Source organism: Chelonoidis abingdonii, chromosome 3, assembly GCF_003597395.2.
Source record: "Chelonoidis abingdonii isolate Lonesome George chromosome 3, CheloAbing_2.0, whole genome shotgun sequence".
NCBI lineage: Eukaryota > Metazoa > Chordata > Testudines > Testudinidae > Chelonoidis > Chelonoidis abingdonii.
Window position 1 is genome coordinate 193496949 of NC_133771.1, and position 22031 is coordinate 193518979.

Consider the following 22031-nt stretch of genomic DNA (forward strand, 5'->3'; position numbering starts at 1 on the left):
AGCTACAAAAATAGCGTAGCTGAAGTCAACATACTTATAGCTACTTATCATGGTGTCTTCATCGTGATAGGTCGACTGCTGCCGCTCTCCCATGCGTCTCACTCTGGTGGACTATCAGAGTCGACGGGAGAGCACTCGGCGGTCGATTTATCGCGTCTTCCCTAGATGCGATAAATCAACCTCCGCTGGATCAATTGCTCTGGAGGTAAGTGTAGACATGCCCATACTTTCCATACACATACTTTCCATGTATATGTCACCTTCAAAAGATCCATGTGTGTTTGGTCACCTTTTACTATATATTTATTGGTTCAAATTCCAAAAATGATAACCATACATTATGAAATCTACTTGATCCTGATATAAAGCTCTCTGTCCATTAAAAGGATTTTTCATACCTTGTTTTGAACACCACTAATGTTTGGAGTGGGGATCTGTCTTCTTCCAAAAAATAAGCCATCACACACCTGGTTGTTCATAGTAACTGTGTTATCAATAGGTCCTTCCCAAAAATCAATAATCTCCTTCATACTGTAACGTAACAGAATCACTATGGGTTCTACATGTAGCCTAATTTTAGTTACCTTGAAAATTCTATATATTATTTTCCTCCAAATTATCATCTTAGGGCATTCCCATCATAAAGGTTCCTATTCATCCACAGTCTCTTCAGCATTTATTAGTTTAATTTCCCTTAGCTTAAATGGAATAGGATATTTTGTAACAAATTTCCTTAACATTTACACAAATAGATGAAGTTTTGTCTTTTCTTCAGATATCGTCCATTGCTCCAAAGTGGTATCTGTTTTCAGATCCTTTTCCCATTGCCCCTAATGGTGACCTTCTAGGTCAATCAGGAAGAATCTGTTGCATCATATAGTGATCAGGACCTCTGAGTTAGCCTTTCCTGTAATTAGCATTTCTATCCTTCTTAATTGTCTCCTGAAACTTGGGTTTACTACATATGATTTGATATAATGCTCTGAGAGTTGATATAATGATTTAGTTGCAAATAAGCTAAAACTGAAATATCAATATTCTGCCTTTCACAGTGGGTCCACCAAGTTTTCTTATTTACTCTTGGGAACCTATTTTTCCACACAATTTTATTTTGAAATTCCTTTTGTGTTCCTTTTGGTATCTGGGTAGTAGAGTCTGAAATGGAATTAGTTGTCAAAAATTTCATTTTTTCCAATGATATATGGCCAACTCAAAACAAATTTAGTTTTTTTTCTGATCCAAGAAGTCATTTCTCAGTTTTGAAATTAAAGGGAGGAAAGTTAATTTCATCTAGCCAACTGAGAGTAGGAGAAATATTGATTCCTAAATCCTTTGTTTAGACCAGCCAAACTCAAATGTAGGCTGCAATTGTTTAATTATAGATCTTCCAGCCAAATATTTGATATTTCAAATTCAGTATTAGTTTAATAGTCTGATATATCATTGACTTTCTGCCACAATATATGATTTATATTGTGATAGATTGGTAACCACTAGTATCCCATTGTCTGCATGCAGTGCACTTTTACAGTCCTCTTTATTAAATGCAGCTTATGTGAGTGAGTAACAAACATTTTCCCTAGCTGTTGACAGGATTTGGAATTTATAAGAGGGCTGGGAACTGCCAGACTTCCTTGAGATAAATATTTGAACTCACATACTAACTCTTTTTATACAGGAGCATGTACAGAAGTTAAATCTTAGCAAGCCACAGCACACTGATCATTCAGACAGGATGGGAGTTTTGTACATAACAAAATATTAAAAAGTTAGGAATTAGTCTGGTAAAATTGGTACAACATATAAATACGGACTTACCCGTGGCTTGTTGGATGGCTTCCATTACAATTTTTAGTGGTATCCCTGGTAGTTTTATATCAGCCTAATGTGGAAAAAGAGTTAAGTGACATCAATATGTAAGGAACGGCTGCTGTCCAATGATATTTTCTATATTTCATTTTAAGGGGACTTAATCAATTAAGATACCTGTAGAGCAGTTATTCCTTTATTAGTACCAGCCATTTTGAAGTCCATATCGCCATTGTAATCTTCAATTCCCTATAGGGGTGCATGAAAGCAAGTATTTTAAACAAGCTAAATTAAATCCACATTTGATACTGCAGTAAAGGACCATGCTAAACATTTCCTAGGTCACACCCTTATACCTATAAGCCACAGTTTTTTGTTTGCTAGATTCAAAGTTGCTTCTCGTAAGACTTCGATGCCTTTCTTTAGTACAATTTCACTATTCTTTATTAACTCTGAACATTTCCCCCCTGCATTCTATGAGCTATTGCAGACTCACTGAATAACCAGCTATTTGGGGAGAAGAAAAGGTAGAAGCCTTACTCAAAATACATTGCTTATCAGTCAACAAAGATACCTACTTTTGGTGCTATCCTAAAGCCATGTCTACACTTACAAGCTTTTAATGGCACAACTGTACCAATACACCTGTGCCGCTGCAAGACTGCTCGTGTAGCTGCATTATGCCGACAGGAGAGAGGTCTGTCAACAACATAAAACCAGTTCAACAAACGGGAGTAGCTTTGTCATGGGAGAACATCTCCTGCTGACACAGCACTGTGCACATGAGCACTTATGTCAGCAAAATTTATGTCACTCAGGGGTGTGTTTTCTTACACCCCTGAGCGACAAAAGTTTTGTTGAAGTAAGTGCTAGTGTAGGCATGGCCTAAGTTGTGCCTCTTCTTCCCCCAAATGGAAGAGGCAGAACTCACTTAAAGTGAAGTTGTTAATTGAGCTTAAATGAAACACATAAAATTAAGATATGGTTAATAGATATGCTTAAGGAGATCTTCCCCCAAAAGTGACGAAAAACCCCCCAAATCAGAAAATATATCCATAACTATTCAGTAATTTGGTATTACATGTTCCCAAAGTATTCTGGAGAAATATGACAAGAGAGATATTGAAAGCCTTATCTGACAAGAGGAAACAAAATTGAGGAGGGAAACCTACTATAAACACTCACTAGAATGTCTGTCAGCAAACGATAATCCTCAATTTCTCCATTTTTCTCAGGATGACATCTGGTAACCAGTCCTACTGCTACACCTGCAACAGCTGCTGATATTGGAACTCCTAACAGAAATAAATTAAAATATTTGTATTATCCTGTCATGTCTAAATTTACAGCCATTTAATGAATAAATGAATTTATCATCTGTATGCATTTTACACATTGTACCTGCATCCATTAGTGCCAAACTTCCACCACATACAGAAGCCATTGAAGAAGATCCTACAGAGAATCAGACAATGGAGATGTATCGATCAAAAGTAACAAGCAAAACTAGCTAGAGAAGTTCTTCAGTAATTCTAAAATTAAAGCCCTTACTGGCCAGGTGATAGGGTTCCCCAGAAATTCAACAGACTACACCTGCTATCACAAAGGGTTTAGAACAGTGAACTTCATCAGAAAAATTTGTGGGAAATATGCCATTTATTAATCTTCAGTTTATGTCTTCCCTTTTTATTTGAGGTCTACTGCTTTGCAAGTTAAAGCAATTCTCTAACAACCATAACTGAGGTTCAGAAACATGCACATCCTTGTCATTTTCAGAATTTCAACTAGCACCATTAAGTAGCAAACCAAATTAATCATCAAGAACTGCTAGAATAGTTTACCTAATACAAGGAATTTAAAGAAGTATATTTGGTCTTTGCCACTAGGTAAAAAAATGAAAATGAAATTTTAATACCATTTGACTCCAAGACTTCTGAAGTAACCCTTATTGTGAAAGGGAAATCTTGGGGAATAACTGGCTTCAAAGCTTTCTCTGCAAGCGCACCTGCATTTAAAGGAACAAAATACTCTATCAGTACAAAAAGTGATTAAATGAAGTACTACAATAATAATGTTTAACTTCTCTAGGTATCACTCACCATGTCCAAGTTCTCTTCTGTTGACACCAGTAACTTTGCCAATCTCATTAGTTGCATAAGGAGGAAACTAGAAAAATACAATTTTCATATAGCAAGTAAAGCAACATGTGGTACCCTTTCCTTCTTTAATTGCTTGTTTACCTCAAAACAAGCATCAATGTCCTCCCAAAAGCACAAGTATCAAGAAAAAAAATACATTGGTCACTTGTATAAACCAAACGTACACTTGTACAACCGCTTTTGCTCCAATCCCTCAGACAGAGATAATCACCTACAAGATCTTTATCAAGCGTTCTTAAAACTACAATACTCACCTGGGGAAGCGAGGAAACAGATTGTCAGAGTGAGACGGGTACCCAGGAGTCACCTACTCCAGGACGGGCCCATCAAGGAAAACAGAACGCCACTGGCCACCGTGTACAGCCCCCAGCTAAAACCTTTCCAGCTCATCATCAACGATCTACAACCTATCCTGGAAAACGATCCCTCACTCTCACAGACCTTGGGAGGCAGGCCAGTCCTTACTTACAGACAGCTCCCCACCCCTCCAACCTGAAGCAAATACTCACCAGCAACTACACACCAAACCACAGAAACACTAACCTAGGAACCAATCCCTGTAACAAACCCCATTGCCTACTATGTCCCCATATCTACTCTAGCGACACCATCAGAGGACCAACCACATCAGCCACACCATCAGGGGCTCGTTCACCTGCACATCTACTAATGTGATATATGCCATCATCTGCCAGCAATGCCGCTCTCCCATGTACATGGGCCAAACTGGACAGTCTCTACGTAAAAGAATAAATAGGCACAAATCAGACATCTGGAACAGTAACATACAAAAACCAGGAGGAGAACACTTCAATCTCCCTGGACATTCAACAACAGATTTAAAAGTAGCCATCCTTCAACAAAAAACCGTCAAAAACAGACTTCAAAGAGAAACTGCAGAGCTACAATTCATTTGCAAACTTAACACCGTTAATTTGGGCTTGAATAGGAACTGGGAATGGCTAGCTCACTACAAAAGCAATTTTCCCTCTCTTGGTATTGACACCTCCTCATCAATTATTGGGAGTGGACCACATCCACCCTGACTGAATTGGCCTTGCTAACACTGGTTCTCCACTTTTAAGGTAACTCCCTTCTCTGCATGTGCCAGTACATTTATGCCTGCATTTGTAATTTTCACTCCCTGCATCTGAAGAAGAGGAGGTTTTTACCCACAAAAGCTTATGCCCAAATAAATCTGTTAGTCTTTAAGGTGACACCGGACTCCTCATTTTTGTATAAACTTTAAAGGTCATCAGTTGTAAAATTCTTTATCAGCTAAAGAACTCCCATTTTATAAATTTTTTATTTGGGGGATTTTTGTACATTCCTCTGAAGTGTCTGATACTAGACATTGTTGGAGACACAATAATGAACTTGATGGACCACTAGTCCAACTTATGTTCCATCGCTTTAGTTAGCAGGGATAATCTGATTTACTTCATAGTGATCTAGTTTGGTGTCAATTTCACTCCACCAAGAAAATCATACTAATTTTCTGAAATACACAAACTTTAATGTATTATGTATGATCATCAGTGTTTAATGCCTTAACTGTTACCTCCTCCATTCCTCTGTTGGCCTTTTCTTGTCGTTCCTACACCAGTCTTGTTTCCTCCCATCTATAGACTTTTTGGGTTTTTTTTAAAAAAAACGTCTTCCACCTTCTTTCTTTCTTTCTTCCTTTTCTGCATTCTCTCTACTTTAATAGTACGTGCTAGAGAGAGGCAGTGAGAACTCAGCCAACGCATTTCCTCACTGGCACCATTACTCCCTGATAGTTGACCACCCCAGTTGTATCCTGGATTTACATTTAATAAATGCAAAACAACATTTGCAGTCAGAGAACACAGTAGAACCTCAGAGTTATGAACTGACAAGTCAACCGTACGCTTCATTTGGAATGGGAAGTACACAGCTCAGAGAAAAAAAAAGGCAAACATAGTACAGCACTGTGTTAACCATAAACTACTAAAAATTAAGGAAAGCAGCATTTCTCTTCTGCATTGTAGTTTCAAAGCTGTATTAATTCAATGTTCAGCTGTAAACTTTTGAAAGAACAACCATAACATTTTGTTCAGAGTTACAAACAACCTCCATTCCCAAGGTGTTCATAACTCTGAAGTTCTACTGTAATACAGTTGCAAGATAACACAGGACCAGGGGATGCAAGTTAACCACAAGTAAACTTGTCAAGAACTATATCTTCATTTTTCTATCATACAGTCACAAACTTGTTCATAAAGCAAAAATCACCAAAGGTACTTATAATCTCCAAATCTGTTATATCATATCTGTTTTGTGAATTATTTTGAGCAAATCCCAAAGAATGAGAAATGCTTATGGTATAAGAGAGCTTGCTTAAAATTTTGTTAATAAACTCGTAGGCATAATCATGTTTGTGAAACATGAAAAAAAACATGTGAAACACTGAAAAGCTGTCTTACCTCATAATGCAGCATAAAGTTTTTATCTTTTATTCCACTAAAAATTAAAAATAAGACAGCATCATACAGGAGCAACTGAATATCAGCTTCCATTTAGAGTAGGATTAAAAGATTACACAACTCCATTATCACTAAATACAGGTGTCTATAAAGGAGGGTAAGTGTTTCAATGAATCAGCTGGACAGCAAGACCATTTTCTATTGCTATTTCCCTGTAGTACATGAATTTAAGATTTGTCTACACACAAAAATTTTATCATTTTAACTACATTGCTATAGTTAAAACACTAAGGGTTATACCAATCTGATTATTTTAACAGAAAAGTTGCGTCCCTAACTGAAAGTTAAACCAGTATACAAACTGTGTATAATCAAAGTCTTACAGATTCAAATCCAGTGCAATATTAGAGACTAGTAGGAGGAGCTAACCTATAAGTGACAAACTTTCAATCAATCTCACATGTAATTCCACACATGGACCCTCTCTTCACTTTTGTGGTGGCCTACTGCACACTAATGTGAGAACTGTGGGTGAATGCACAATTTAAATTGCAAGATGAATGAAATGAGGTTGTTAAATATCTCTGGGTAGAAAATAGTGTTAGTTGAAGCAAAGTTGAGAGAGCAAAATGCATGAAGAGGAAATGACTGCACCAAAGACTTAAGGGAAGAATATTTACCACCTAATAAGACAACTGTTACCAATAAAGATTAATAAATCAGCAAGAGGACTTAGCTTGAAAGAATAATTACTAGTTTTAAAGAGACTCAGTGCTTGTCTACATGGTGGGGTAATGCACACTACAGGGGTATGACTTCTAAAGTGCATTGCTTTCTTTGCACTTGCAGGCCCTATGTTAAAGTGTACCAGGGAACATTTAGTGGGGATAAACAGGGTTTACATGGACCAATTAATACACAGCACGTTAGTGCATTTTAGAAATCACACCCCTGTAGTACACATTACCCCACTGTGTAGACTCTCAGTTCATTTCAGTGAGTGGAGTTTCCATGTCGTGATGAAACCTTAACCAAAACTGGCAACCCTATCAGTGAGGTAATTAAAATTGAAGCACGACCAACTTCTCAACCAGCTGAAAAGATTTTTCTTCTGACAAATTAGGGTCTTTGGAATAGATTACTTGAAGTTGGAAAAACAATCACTAATCTGACAATTTTACTTTGGGTGAGTTAAAACTACATTATGCTTAGCACCACCTAAAGTCACTGGAGAGGTAGTTGCTAACGTGGTACAAATATATTATTCCAAGTGTTGCATGTACTGAATCCACACAACAGCACATTACTGCACAAATCTGTAGAGAACATACATTGAAAGTGTAAAATATGTACACTGTTTTCATTATCATATTAATACTTGGAAAAATTTGGCACATTTACGTCGTTTTTACACATTTAGGAATCTTTTTACATAGTCTCATTTAAAAGAGTGAATATTTTCTTGCAATATTTTCTGATTTATTGTTTCTAACTACTGAGCCACTACAATCATAACCAGGACTAAAGGCAATTCCAAAGAGCTGCTGGGCATTTGGCACTGTTGAAAATCAGGCCACTTATTTAGAAGCCTAATTTTAGACATCAATTTTTGAAAATTTTGATGAATATATATATTCAGTTCAAGTACCATTTATCAACTGTTTAAATTACCCATGCTCCTTTATTATAAAAGTAACAAAGCAATAGAAGATATCTCACATACCTCACAGCTGTTGTGATAAGATCAGATTTTACACTAGATTCTAGTGAATCAAATGTAACTGTACAGAGAACCTAGAATTAAAAAAGGGACAATGAAAACCTCATACAGTTTATGATCATTTAAAGTGATTTATATTGGGCACAAATATTTAAGAAGAGTCGATTCCAGAAAGTTTCTATTGTGATTTGTGTCAAACATCAATTCTCATTAGGTTTCTTTGCAATAAAGATGTTGATAGACTCAGAACTCAGTCTTGTAAATGTCCATCAGTTCGTAAGGAAACAGACTGATTCCTGGCTCTCTCTCCCTGGCCTGGCAAAAGTATGGAGTACTACAGAGGTAGCATCTTCACCTTAAGAGACAGGAATTATCTCAGTTAATGACTCCCCTATTAACCAGTTAAAGAGCTAGACAGATGATAAACAATTCATCCCCAGAAGAAAGATGGCAGTGAAACTGAGGTCTAATAAGAGGTCTCAGATCAGAAACTCAAACAGGCAGATGCTCTAGCCTATTTTAGAAAGGACTCCCTCTCCCCTCCACACCACTCTGAACTTTGATATAAAATATATCTGAATACATAACTTTCTTTTAAAAAGATTTGCAGAAAAACTGCTTGGCAATCTCCTATATAGTAGTAGTTCAGATAAATTAGACAATTATTTTAAGTGAACCTGATCATTGAATTAAACAACGCATACACAGTGCTGTTTTTCGGCAAACAATAGCTTTAATGTAAAACTCACATACTTCCTTTTTATAAGTAAAGCACAGAGGGGTTAAAATAAATACTTATGTATTTATGCAAGTAATAAGCAGCATTATTGTGAACCACTCTGAAAGGAAATTACAACTTATTAAATGAAATTACAGAAAAGCATGTTTGTAGGCCCAAGTTTTGGTTGCTGGGCCTTCTTCAGGAATTTAAAAAAGGCTGAGAGTGGACATGTGATTCTGCTTAACGGAATACTTCTAGGCAACTATGTTTTGCAATGTTATTTTGATGTTTCCACTGGAACAGCAAACAGTTTAGTTCTGTACATTGTTTTTTCTAATGGGAGCCAGGCAATATTAAACTGAACCTGAATAGCATGTGATGTATTTATATTTTCTTACACTGGAAAGTATGCAAGGTGTTTTCAATAATTACTTGATTGAGAAATAACAAATGTCATGGTTAATGGAAATTTTCAGCTTATGACAACTACCACTCTGAGTCTGAAAATATTACCTGTGTTTGACCTCTCTGAAACAACGCCGATCCATGAAGTGTTTTAAACATGTCCACTTCACAACTGATATTTCTGAGAGAAGTCAAGTCTCTGCCATCACATCTATAGTAATAAAATATGAATTATAAACTCAAGAAAACCATAATTATGAGGAAATATTTGCGAAGAGTTTATTCAAAAAGGATTCTGTGCATTTACCTTCTGTATTCATTCAGAATAAAGCTTCTAAAAATGTCCTTTGAAACAACATTAAAGGATTCCATAATTTCATAAGACTCAGCCTCTGGAAATTTCTCTAGAGATACCAAACACAAATTAGAACTCCAAGTTTCTAAAGTTGGAAAACAAGTTCCATAACAGTTATCAACTAACAAGCACTGTGGCCAGCATTAGAGTACAACAGAAGCCCACTGTATCGCTATACATGTTATTCACAACTGGAAGCACTGTCCAAACTGTTAGAAATTGGGTAAATCACACAGGTGGTACCAGTTCTATTACCAGGTCTACTGCTCAAAGAGTATTCTTCTAATTAACACATAAAGCAGTAATACCGGCAGCTACAGAAGTTGGTGCTCCACTAGTCTCAGACTGGTGGGACCAAAAGGAATAAGACAACTTGTTTTCTATTGCTGCTGAAACAAACATTTCAAAAGAGTAAGAACTAATGGACTGAAATGGTGCCAATCCTGAACTGTGCAGGGCCTAAGTCAGTAAGATGTGCAAGATACAACCTTAGACTTCCATACTCCATGCACCCTGGGGTTTGTAGGATTTCACAGTTGGCTGGACCACTTACAGAGACACATAGCTTTTTTTTTTTTTTCCAGGGGCACATGGAGAGGGGGGAGGCGAGAACCCAAGGTGCATCCTCAACTCCCTTCACATACACTAGTTTTTTCTTGTGCTCCTTTACAACATGAAGGTAGACCAGGAGGAAGGGTAAGCCTTTTTTCTATCGCATCCCCCCCCCAGCATGTGGAAAAGGAGTGTTCAGTGGCAATATATCTTTCCTCCTCACCATTAGGAGTTTGAGGAGGTAGACACAGGCTGATTACTGCAGTGATATAGCTTCCAACTACCTCAGCAATAATCGCTATTTGTTCAGTACTCTGCTCCCAGGCAAAGGGAGCAGACTTTATAAGAGTCTTTCCTTTCTCAACTATTTAGGCAAAAGTGAACAGATGCACCCTAATAAACTCAAATGGGACTGTGCATTCATGTGGGAGACTGGAGGTATAAAGACACTGTAAGAGATCTGCTGAAAAGGTGAATGGCAATCCCCTTCTTTCCCCTACATGCTAAGAACACATATTTTCAGGTAAATGGGCCAGAGCTAAGCCAAAGCTTACACACAGAGTATTAGACCCCATGCTGTGTTATATACTACACATGACCATTTCATGCAATGCAGTATTATTTCAGTACTAGTTCTTATAATTCAGTATTTTTTCTTATAATTCAGTATTTTGTATCAAGTTAATTTAAATTAGAACTTTTCAGTAACAAAATACTATGTTCATCTTTGTGCTATACCAGTGGTTTTTAACCTGGGGTCCAAAGACAATTTAAAACAGGTTTTCTTAAAACTTATTTAACTTATGACTAATAAACATTTTGGATAAAGGAAGCCCTTGTTCAAGATTCAGCACCCTTATGTCCCCTCAATGAAGATGTAAGGGCTTACAATAAACATCCAAGATCTCAAACAGGCATTCCAGCAAAACCAAGGAACACCAAAGCAGAACTTTCTGGTAAGCAAAAAATATTCAGGCCACTTTATACATCATATCAAAGGGCACAAGACCAATCTAAAAAAGTTAGATCTTTTGCAGGTCTCCATAAACAGCAATCTTTTTTTTTCAAAATAATGTTACAGGACTGTATATATATATATATTATGGTATTGAATATTGGCCTCAAGTTCAGTGCCCAATTTTATTAAAATTGTACAAATATTATACAAAGTAGTATAATACCTTTCAACTGTTCTTCTGTTTCAAGTCTTATCTTGTTAACTGCTTCATCTCTAGAAATCTAGATAAGATTTACATCTATTACCACTGATAGTGCAGACTAACAATAAAGCAACAATCTCAAAGTTCTGCACAGCTGTCTAGCAATGAGATAATCAGAGGAATGAATCTAAGCACAAGGAATCATTACATACTGAAACAAGAATCTCCCAGAGAAGAGCCTCTGATAACTTATTTATACTACCGCACTGTAACTGTAGCCATGTTGGTCCCAGGGTATTACAGAGACAAGGTGGGCGATGGAATATCTTTTATTGGACCAACTTCTGTTGGTGAGAGAGACAAGCTTTCAAGCCTGAAGAAGAGCTCTCTGTGGCTCGAAAGACCATCTCTCTCACCAATAAAAGGAATTACCTCACCCACCTTGCCTCTCTTACACTTGCAGAATAAGAGGCAATATAGTCAAGCGTTAGTGGCTCTTTAAAGAAATATCATGGGGACAGTACAACAATCTAAACACGGACTAATTCAGAGAACTAAAACCAATCCAGAGAACTGATTAAAATATGACATAAAAAAAATAACAGATTTTGATGGCAACACTTACTTTGTCATGGCTAAAATCTGCAAATACTGCACAGACCTTATCAGAGGCAAGCCTTTTTGAAGAGAAAAAAGTAATTAACAACCTGATTAGTATTGGTTTACCCGTACAAAGTTTGAACAAGTCACCATCATAAATGCATTTAGCGTTCTAAAGAAAATGGTGACTTTAAAAAGGTTGCTAGATTATCTAAGATTTAAATACATCTTTAATTTATATTAGTATTATAGCAATACTCATAAGCAGCATAATACAGAATAAAAAGTTTAACTTGTTCTGATACAAAACCCTATATTCAAGAGTTTACAATGGCCAGAAAAATATTGCTCCATGTTGAAACTTAGTACATAAAGTCTATTCTTTAGAAAATGGTTTGACATTTTGTTGAAATAAAATTTAAAAGCAGTTCAGATCCACCTTGTACTTCATTAAATGGCTTTTAATGACATATTTTCAAGGGGATTCATCTATAAAGATTGGAGCAAACACAAAACTGGTGGAATTCTTATTTAACCATGTACTGCACACTTCAAGTTTCACTAAGATTTATTTTAAGTGACAGTTTATCTGAACTGACAGTTATAACATATTATCAATCCACAAAACCCACATAGACTGCCTGATGCATCAAGCAATTAAGGAACCTTCACATAGTACTACTATAAAAGAACTTTTCTGGTGCAATGTATATTGAGCCAGACGCTGCAAGCATAAAATGGGGAGAGCTTTTGTTATTGACATTTTTAAGAGATATTAGAATTTTCTGCTATAAAGGAAAAGTACAAAAAATTAATAAGCACCTGACTGAAAGCCAACAGAACCCAGGACATTTAGATTTAAGCAGACAGTCTTCAGCTCATGCCAAAGAAAGAATTATACATCTTGATACACTAAAAGGCATTATTAAATGATCTTTCATACTTGATCGCCCAATTTACTGCTTTTATTTCCTATACTTGTGCTATCACTATCAATATAGTTTTTTTAATTCTGCTTTCTCATTTGTATAATCATTTTCTGATTTTCCTCTCTCTTTAAACGTTGAAACACTCAGAGTCTGTTGGTTGCATTCCATTAGTTCTCAGTTATAACGCTTCAAAGCATGCATTGAGAGTGGATGGGAAGAAAAAGGGAAGGTTTCAGTTAATTAGTCTTACATTAAGTATACTATTGTTAATATTTAGGTTGTTTGCTGCAATAGAGTGTTTAAAAATGAAATTAGTGCCCAAGAAATTCTCTTCTCTCCAGCAATCACACACATAGCACCCATTTATATTATTGGAAGTTGAGCCTCACTGACAGATCCATAAGCCTGTCTTCTTACAACTTACAAAGCAATTCTACACAAAGACATCACCTTTATAAAAAAATGAGGGAATGCCAGCAAGCGGTCAATTTGGATCTCTCTAAAGATATATATTTCCATGGTTTGGGATGTTTAGGGCTCCAGACTGATGGTCTCCTTCACTTTTCTCTTTTACAGACAGAAGCCCTGTCCCCCCTGCTGGTAACTCGGGGAAAAGTTTATACATCAACATGGAGTAGAACTGTAGAGATTACATGGAGAGAAGTTACAGTTGCCTCTTCAAAAGAGCAGCAATCCCAAAGTCCTCAGAGATGGGGCTAGAGAAAAGAACCATGTGCCTTCCTCCTTGAATATGCAGTAGTTAGGGGGTAAGATGACTCCTTTTCCTTCCTATCAAAGATATGTGAGTGCTGAAGGGATAGGGAAACTTATGTCTCTCACTAGATATGTATGGGAGACATAAGTTCCCAATCTTTGGGAAACCCCACCCAGCTGGCAGAGAGAACTGAGAGACAAAAACATTCTAAACTGGGGAGAGGAAGAGGAGACTGCATGCTGGAAGAGCACTACAAGGAAGTTCAGTGGGTCAATTACATTTAAAGCTAGTCTTGAGCACCAAGTTCCCTATTCCACTACAAAGCAGCCAGTGGGCCCACTGGTATTCCTCTCCTCAGTAGTTCTGATGTGCTGCTGTTAGACAGAAGAGAGACATGGCCTTGTGCCTTTCCCACCTCAGCCCTCTTTCATAGGGAGGTATTCGCCCACACTTGCTGGCTTTCCCTCCCAGCAGGGACAGGTGAAAGAATTGCTAGGAGGGTTGTACAGATGCATAGGGGTAACAGCTCTCTAAACACCAGAAGGAGAGTAGGAAGCCATGAAGCATTTCCCCAGTATTGATCTGTCTCATCCTCACCTTGAATTCTCTCTGCTACCTTCTGTTAGAGTTTCTCTCACTCAAGACTGCTCCATTTTCCCCTCAATTTTTTCTAAAAAGTGGGGACCACAGGTGCTTTAGCCTCAAGATGCTTCCTCTGTCTGGGGGAGATGAGAACCTTTCTTGCTTCTTAATTTTTGTGGGAGAGGAGGGCCTGAGATGGGGTCTCCGACTCCTCCTTTCCCATCCTCACGTCTTCAGACTACTACAGTAGCATTGCCTTGTGACTAAGCAAAGGAGGGGTAGAGGACCAGGGCTTCTGACTATCAAAAGGAATTAAAAACAGAGGATAAGTCAGGGACTCAAATGTTTAAAAACAAACAATATTTTGTATGTAAAAAGCCCAGAAGTGAGGGTCAGTTAGTGACAGAAGTTGGTCACACTCTCACACTTTATTAGAACCATTTGTTTTTGTACTTACTGCTTTGCACATTCAACAATCTCTGTTGGAGCACTAAATAACTTCTGAACAGTTCTCTTGGCAGCACCTTGTTCTTTTACCAGTTGTTGTATGCACTGAATTATTTGTTGGGTATGCTTCACTCCCACTTTGATGGCATGGCAGAAGTCTTGCTGCAATATATTCTCGGCTGCTGCTTCCAACATGACTATTAATTCAGAGTCAAATAGTAACTCAGTTACCATCATGGTTTTCAACAGACATAAAACAAGTTGTTAAAATATATCTGTCACAAAGGAAACCTGAAGACCCGTGTAGTTTCGGTAAAATTAAGACAATAGCTTAGTTAATCAGTTTAATCTCTGCTAGGCTGATTTTATTATTTAAAAGGTCATAGAATCACAGAAACAGTTTCAAAATGCAAACTGAAGAGCTGGACTTATGGAAGAAAAATTAATTGGGAGGATTTCAGAATAATTTTGCAAATATAAGTTAGTAAGGAGAAATTTCACAAGATGCAACTGAAAGGAAGTCAAACTAATGCCTTCAAAATAGGTTAATGATTAGAATATGCATTTAAATATAGATATGCCACAGACTGAATATAATATGTTATACACTTCCTCAACCAGTAATGTCACAGACCGTGAAATAAATTCTTCTCCATGAAGTCTAATCTCCCCAAAATTTGCTAGCTCAGCAGGGTTGGGGAGGGACAGGATTGTCTTTCCCCTGCATAGCTGTTACGGGGTAAGATCAGATCCCACCTCCACAGGCAGTGCAGAAGTGCCCCAGAGGTCCCCTTCCACCCACCCCGGTCCTGTCTGTCCTCGAGGCTTACACACACACCACACACACACACACACACACACACACACACTCTTCTGCCTGGGCTTCAGCTACATCGGTTAAGGGCTTCCACCCCCGTGCTCCTGGGCTCAGGGCTTCTGCCCCTGTGTCTCCTGTCAGAGTTCAGGGCTTCCATCCCATGGCTCCTGCCAGGGCTCGGGAAATTAATTTAAACGGTTTAAGAAAAATTCTCTCTCTTTTAAGCAGCTTTATAACTTAAGGTTTCCAGTGCTTTTAAATAGGATCTAAATTCTCTCAGAACAACTCTGCATCACAAAGCTGGATCCCTGGGGACTAAAATTTTACTGGCTGTTAGGACACATTACAATAAAACATTTACACTTTATTTATTGATACTGTATTCCAAAGTTTCAGTTCAATTGAATAAACAGAAAGCACAACATAAGTTTTATCTAAATGATATTGAATCTGAATAATACAGTAAAGGAATTCCAATAAATATATTAATGATTTCAAAAGAAATCAAACTAGAAAAAAAACTTCCTTACTATTTGTTTCTATCTAGCCTTGATTACAAAGGTAGTATTTCAAGAGAATTATGATTAAAGGTGGCTCATATGAGAAAATGCTCGATGTTTAACTAAACATCAAAGCTGAATCATTGTAACCACTTACCAATTTGACTATGAGGTGCTCCAGTGACCAATAAGTTCAAGGTACTAGAAGACATTTCTTTTCGAGTTGGGTTAATAACAACTTCTCCATCAACCATTCCTACCCTTACTGCACCTAAGAAGAAACTCCAGAAGTTCATTTTTGCATCTAAGTAGGAGTTCATTCAAAGGATCATTTTTACCTGGTTTGCTTTCAGGAGGTAATTATTAAAATTACTAATTCTATTTAAATAGTGGGATTTGTGTGTGCTTGTGCCAGATGACCTTTTGACAGTTATAAAATTAAAATAAACTTGTTTATTCAAACAATGCAGACAATTTGCAAGTCAAGTTAATCACACTTGAAAAATTCTGGCTTATTGGGGTAATGCTGTTATTGCAGTGTCACTGATAGTAATGTTATGCCCCTAATGTTGTAAGCTTATTTTTGCTGGTAGTTTGGACATAGGTTTTCTGAAACATGAATCAGTTGAAGAAAAATAAATTACAAAAGGAAATCTCTTTTTGAGAAATGTAAGTTACCTCCCTGTGAGACATTTAGGATAGCGAAAGAGCCCCTATTAGGATTGTTGGGGTAAAGGCTGGGAGGGAAGGGATTGTCCAGAAAGCAAAAAGTCCCTATCCTACTCCCCTCTACCTGGGGCCCTTCAAGGATAAGTATTTCCAAAATCTGAAAAACTAAAGAGGTTCCCCAGGCAAAAGCTTTCATTGATCTCTATTTCTGAGTTTAACTCTAGATTAGAAGTTTAAAGATTAAAAACACACCTAAAAGCGTTAAGACCACATCAGAAACCCTGGAAGTGCAATCATGTCAATACAGAATTCCATACGTTTCTATTTTTTTAAGCTGTTTTAAATCCTTGAATCCCTGATATGTTCTATCAACCTTTACTCCAGTTTAATAAAATTTTATTGTTTAGAAATTTTACAAGCATATATTGTTGAAAGGAAAAGGCTAACAATTGGTTTGAAAACAGTAAGACTTGCCTGTTAATGGAACATTTCCTGCAACTTATAGGAGATGCTCCAAGACTGCTGCTATACTTGAAACTATTCCTTAAAACAGAGATCAGCAACCTTCTGCATGCGGCCCAACAGAGTTCACCATTCCCGGCCAAGGGGAGCTGCGGGAAGCCGTGGGCCACAGGGACGTGCAGGCCACTGCTTCATGCAGATCCCATTGACGGGGAACGGCGAACCGCGGCCACTGGGAGCTGTGGGGGGGCTGTGTCTGCGAACAGTCAACATAAACAAAATGTCTCACGTCCCACCAGTGGTTTACCCTGATGGGCCATGTGTTGAAGGTTGCCGATCTCTGCCTTAGAATAAGAAAATAAATAATTGTAGCATGTGTGCCCTCCCCACCAAAACCTTGAAGAGAATTGTTTTAATATCTCCAATAAACTAAAGAAACACTTTAGAGGTAATCTGAAGTAGTGATACAGGAAAAGCAGCTTTCATAGAAGTGTATTAACTTGCTAAATAAAATTAAATGAACAAGACAGTTTTAAAAAGTATTTTTTTCCATATACTTCATAGTCATGGGGATATTTCCTCAGAATATGAAAATTAGAAGGTATTTTCCTGATCACTAATTTCACTTTGTCTGCAGTTGAAGTCCATTTAAAAAAAGTATCTGACCTGAGCACTACACCTTGTTTTCAGACAGTTGTTGCAATGCTATCATGTATTCTTACAATTTTATTTAAATGTTTCTAACAATTACTGGAATTAATGGGAAGCCATTTTACTGATCATATATCTGTCTGTAGTTCTGTAGCTACTACTGTTAAAAGTACACAGAAGATCTGAAAAATAGAGAGAATAGATTTTTTTTGTTTTACTTTGTATATTTGCAACTTTTTGTGCAGTTTCACTATTTGCTCTATATAATCAGTTTTCCTTATTTGTGTGGAGTTTAACACAGCATGAGAGAAGAGAAAAACAAAACATGACTGTAAAACCATACAAATTGGCAGTGGAATTTGGGACAGATGTAGTACCTGAAACTGCCTTTAATTTTAAAATGACTAGATTTCAAGTTATATGCACTGTTGTTGTATTGTGTTGGTCCCATGATATTAGAAATAAGGTGGGTAACAGATTTTATTGGACCAACTTCTACTGGTTAGAGAGAGAAGCTTTCGAGCTAAAATATTTACTTACCAATGGGACCATTCCATGGGATATCAGATAACGCAAGTGCTGCAGATGCTAAAATTGTAAGATATATATTTTTCAATGATTACATAAATACAAACATTAAAAAAAGTTTACAAAATATTTAAAGTTACTTTTACCTCCATTAATTGCCAGGACATCGGGATCATTAACACCATCTACTGCTAAAAGATTACAAAGGATCTGGTATAATATAAAAGACAATGGAAGAACTTTGAGCTATACGTGTTTGATTTTATTTATTTATTTATTATAATCAAAACACCTGCAAGGAACAAGAAATGCAACTGAAAATTATATGAATTCATATGAAGAGGAAAAAAATGTTCACGCACCTAAATCAATAAACTGATGGAGAAAAATGATATTTAACACCAAGAACCACCAAATTAGGGGCAAACACAGGCCCTTAAAATGTGACAAAGTTATCTTTATCTATACTCTGCATACTTCAGAAATAATAATAATGAGATAAATCTAACAGGTAACAAATGCGAGAAAGAAAATTCCACAGTGAAACAACCTTAATATATTCACAGGAAATAAATTGAGAGGTTCTTGGGTTTTAAGGATTATTTTTATTCTGTTACACAAATATGCAGAGTTTGAGCTTTTTTCCCCACCTTCTACAAGAGAAAAATCGAGCATGAACTTGCAATGAATATCTTTTGGGACACTGACTTAAGGTTGTTGAATAGCCTATTCTACTTGACATGCAACATGAACATTGATCATAGTTTCATCTAAAATTACTGAGCAGGAATGACAGCTCCTAGCTAGTTAAATTACTTACTCCCAGAGAATAAATCCCACTCCTTTCTTTGTGATAGTGAGTCTGAATTCAGACCAGTTCCAAAGAATAGCTTTCTTTGTACCAATTAGTGGGTCTGTGTTAAGCAATATTATTTACTGAACAATTAAAGAAGGCTGCTGTTAAGCCTTCAACTGCACAAACAGTTAACATTATTTTACAAAACATTAACCCAGTTTGGAAGCTTGCCCAAAATAATATTATTTTGGCTCCCACAGAACTGTGACTATCACTAAAAATAATGAACCCACCTGTGTATCATAATAGTAGCCTGCTGGGAAGAGCGGCCTAATTGATCGATCTGTAAAAAACATTTCAAAACTTTCATACATGGAAAGATTAAGATTATGACTGTTTATAGGAGACAGTGGATGAAGGAAGTAAATGATTGTCATTTATTATTGCATATATGTCTAAGATAAATTTGGGCAATCCTTATTTTCTTCTCATAATAAAAAACAAGAGTTAACCAAAGAAACTGACAACCAACACATTTAAAATTTTTAGAAACACAGAGGCTAATTAAATTGTAGAACTCTTCGCCAAAAGATATTGAGTCTAAGACCTGAATAGCATTCAAAAAAGGATAAGACATGTACGTGGATAGTGAGAATATTCACTGTCATATTAGATAAAATAAAATGTAAAGAACATAATCCTTCATGCTTCAAGATACACGCTAGCCACTAAGGAATGAGAATTAGGAAGAAGCTTCCTTTATGCGCAGGTTATTTCACAGTTGTCCAGTATAGGGAATTTTAGTGTCTTCCTCCAAAGTACATATCAGCTGCCACTAACAAGGGCAGGATACCTGACAATGTACCAGTGGTCTGATCTACTATGCTATTCCTGCGCTCCACGTCACAGTTAGTAATAAACTAACTTATATAAAATAATAAATACATTTCAGTGGTTTAAATTATAACACTTCAGATTAGAACCAAATTGACCTGCCTAAAAATTGTTATACTTAGAAGTCCTACCTAGAAGTACCTTTTTATTTTTTAAAACTAACCAAGAAAAATAAACGTTTTTTAAGAAATAACCCTACAATATCCTTGCTCTGCCTCTTTAGGGTTAGCATAAAGTAAATCTTATTCCAGAAACTGCATCAAGAACCCAGGCAACAATAATGAAGCTTTTAAAAACAAGCCACTAAAAACAACAATATGAAAAATTGCCATTTTTATCCAGTTAGAACTGCCCTGCAGATTCCTATTTAAGAGCACGAACCTCAGTGCCATGGACCTTGAAAACACTAAAAATCAGTAACCATGCACATGTCCAAACTGACTTTTAAAGGTCGGAAGTACAAGGAGCTCAGTAATGCTCTCATGGTTCTTTTCCTGCTGCTGAAAAGAACACGTTTTGAAAATTTGAGTATTTATTAGTAGCAATATAAATGTGTCAGATTACAGACATAAACAAAGACAAAGTGCTAGCTCCAGAGAGCTTGTAATAAGATGACATGTAATGAAAAGCAATGCAACTGAATGGTGAAGTTAAGCAAATGTTGCATTTTTTATTTTGATTTTCAACCTGATTTATTAATACACTTCTGCACGCTGACTAGGGCTTAGTCCAGGGGTGGGCAAACTATGGCCCGTGGACCGCATCCAGCCTGTGAGCTGTTTTAAGATGGCTCACAAGCCGCACCATGTGGCTTGGCCCCTCTCTGGCACTCCAGCCGCTGTCTGCACCAGCCGCTCGGCCCCGCTCTCCAGCCGGGGTGCTGGGTTGGGGGCGCGGCTCACAGAAGCTGCGACGTGGCCCCACTCTGGCTCCTATGCGCTTCAGTGGGAGCTGCAGGGGCGGTGCCTGCAAATGGGTCAGCGTGCAGAGGCACCTGGCCATGCAGGAGCCAAAGAACAGACATGCCACTGCTTCCAAGAGCTGCTTGAGGTAAGCGCCGCTTGGAGCCTGCACCCCTGAACTTCTTCCCACACCCGAACCCCAGCCCTTATCCCCCCCCACGCCCTCCAAACCCCTCAATCCCAGCCCAGAGCACTGTCCTATACCCCAAACTCATCCCCAGCCCCACCTCAGCGCCTGCACTCCCACCCCAAGTTTGTGAGCATTCATGGCCCGCCATAAAATTTCTATTCCCCGACGCGACCTTCGGGCCCAAAAGTTTGCCCACCCCAGCTTAGTCTGTTCAGAATCCTACCACCTCTTCAAATTGTCTATTAATTCCTGCTAGTTTTAGCAAATATTTAGCCTCAAGGTGCCATTATCTCATTCAAGAGACAAGTTTTGGGCATCTTGGATACTATTTTTCAGACAATGAGGAAGGTGCGAGGAGGATACATTTGGGCCATACAGTGTGTCTCCTTGTTTTCCTACTCTTCCAGAAAACAGTTTGGTTGCCTCTTCTTTCCTTTCTCCTGACAAATGATTAGCTCCAAGAGATGATGTCTCTCTAGGATGAGGCACGAGAAATCCCAATTTCAGTAGCAAAGAAGAAATCTCATAAGCTATTAGATACAGTAAAAGCTGTGTTATCATGCCCTGTACCAACTGGAAAACTCTATAAATCGACATTTCTAATCTTCACAGAAAGTCCGGTTTATAGTCAGGTTGGTGCGGGACCTGCAGGCTCCCTACCTGGCTCCACTTGGCTCCCCAGAAGTGGCGACATGTCCCTGCTGCTCCCTAGGTGGAGGAATGGCTATGAAGAGTTCCGAGTGCAGGAGGGGGTGTAGGGCTGGAGTTGGGACAGGGAGGCTGGGCATGGGTTCTGGGAGGGAGTTTGGGTGCGGGAGTGGGCTTGGGTCAATGAGTTGGGGTGCGGGAGGGGGCTCGGGGTGCTGGATCCGGGAGGTGCTTACCTCAGGTGGTTCCCTGCAAGTGCTGACCTGACCCAACCGCTCCTAGGCAGACGCGGGGCTCTGCACGCTGCCTCTGCTTGTTCCCAGCCAAGAGAAGCTGCAGAGCCAGCGCTCAGGGCACGGCGGAGGCAGCACGC

The 22031-nt window shown here is 38.0% G+C and overlaps 1 protein-coding gene across 3 annotated transcripts in view; it reads right to left on the reverse strand.

Annotated features, from left to right (window-relative positions):
- Positions 1-22031, reverse strand: part of PNPT1 (polyribonucleotide nucleotidyltransferase 1) — a 49530-nt gene that overhangs the window by 22408 nt on the left and 5091 nt on the right. For all 3 annotated transcript variants that reach the window (XR_012655631.1, XM_032780568.2, XM_032780569.2), the window contains exons 5-21: positions 19318-19367; positions 18375-18438; positions 18241-18288; positions 16076-16189; positions 14612-14798; positions 11954-12005; positions 11350-11407; positions 9569-9665; positions 9370-9472; positions 8139-8209; positions 6416-6452; positions 3909-3975; positions 3725-3814; positions 3211-3264; positions 2995-3104; positions 1987-2058; positions 1819-1882 (exon numbers count right to left, since the gene is read on the reverse strand). Coding sequence is in view for 2 of the 3 variants with exons in the window: in XM_032780568.2 (XP_032636459.1) it covers positions 1819-1882; positions 1987-2058; positions 2995-3104; positions 3211-3264; positions 3725-3814; positions 3909-3975; positions 6416-6452; positions 8139-8209; positions 9370-9472; positions 9569-9665; positions 11350-11407; positions 11954-12005; positions 14612-14798; positions 16076-16189; positions 18241-18288; positions 18375-18438; positions 19318-19367 (1338 nt within the window). In the remaining variant the exon portion in view is untranslated. The remainder of the gene's footprint in view (positions 1-1818; positions 1883-1986; positions 2059-2994; positions 3105-3210; positions 3265-3724; positions 3815-3908; positions 3976-6415; positions 6453-8138; positions 8210-9369; positions 9473-9568; positions 9666-11349; positions 11408-11953; positions 12006-14611; positions 14799-16075; positions 16190-18240; positions 18289-18374; positions 18439-19317; positions 19368-22031) is intronic.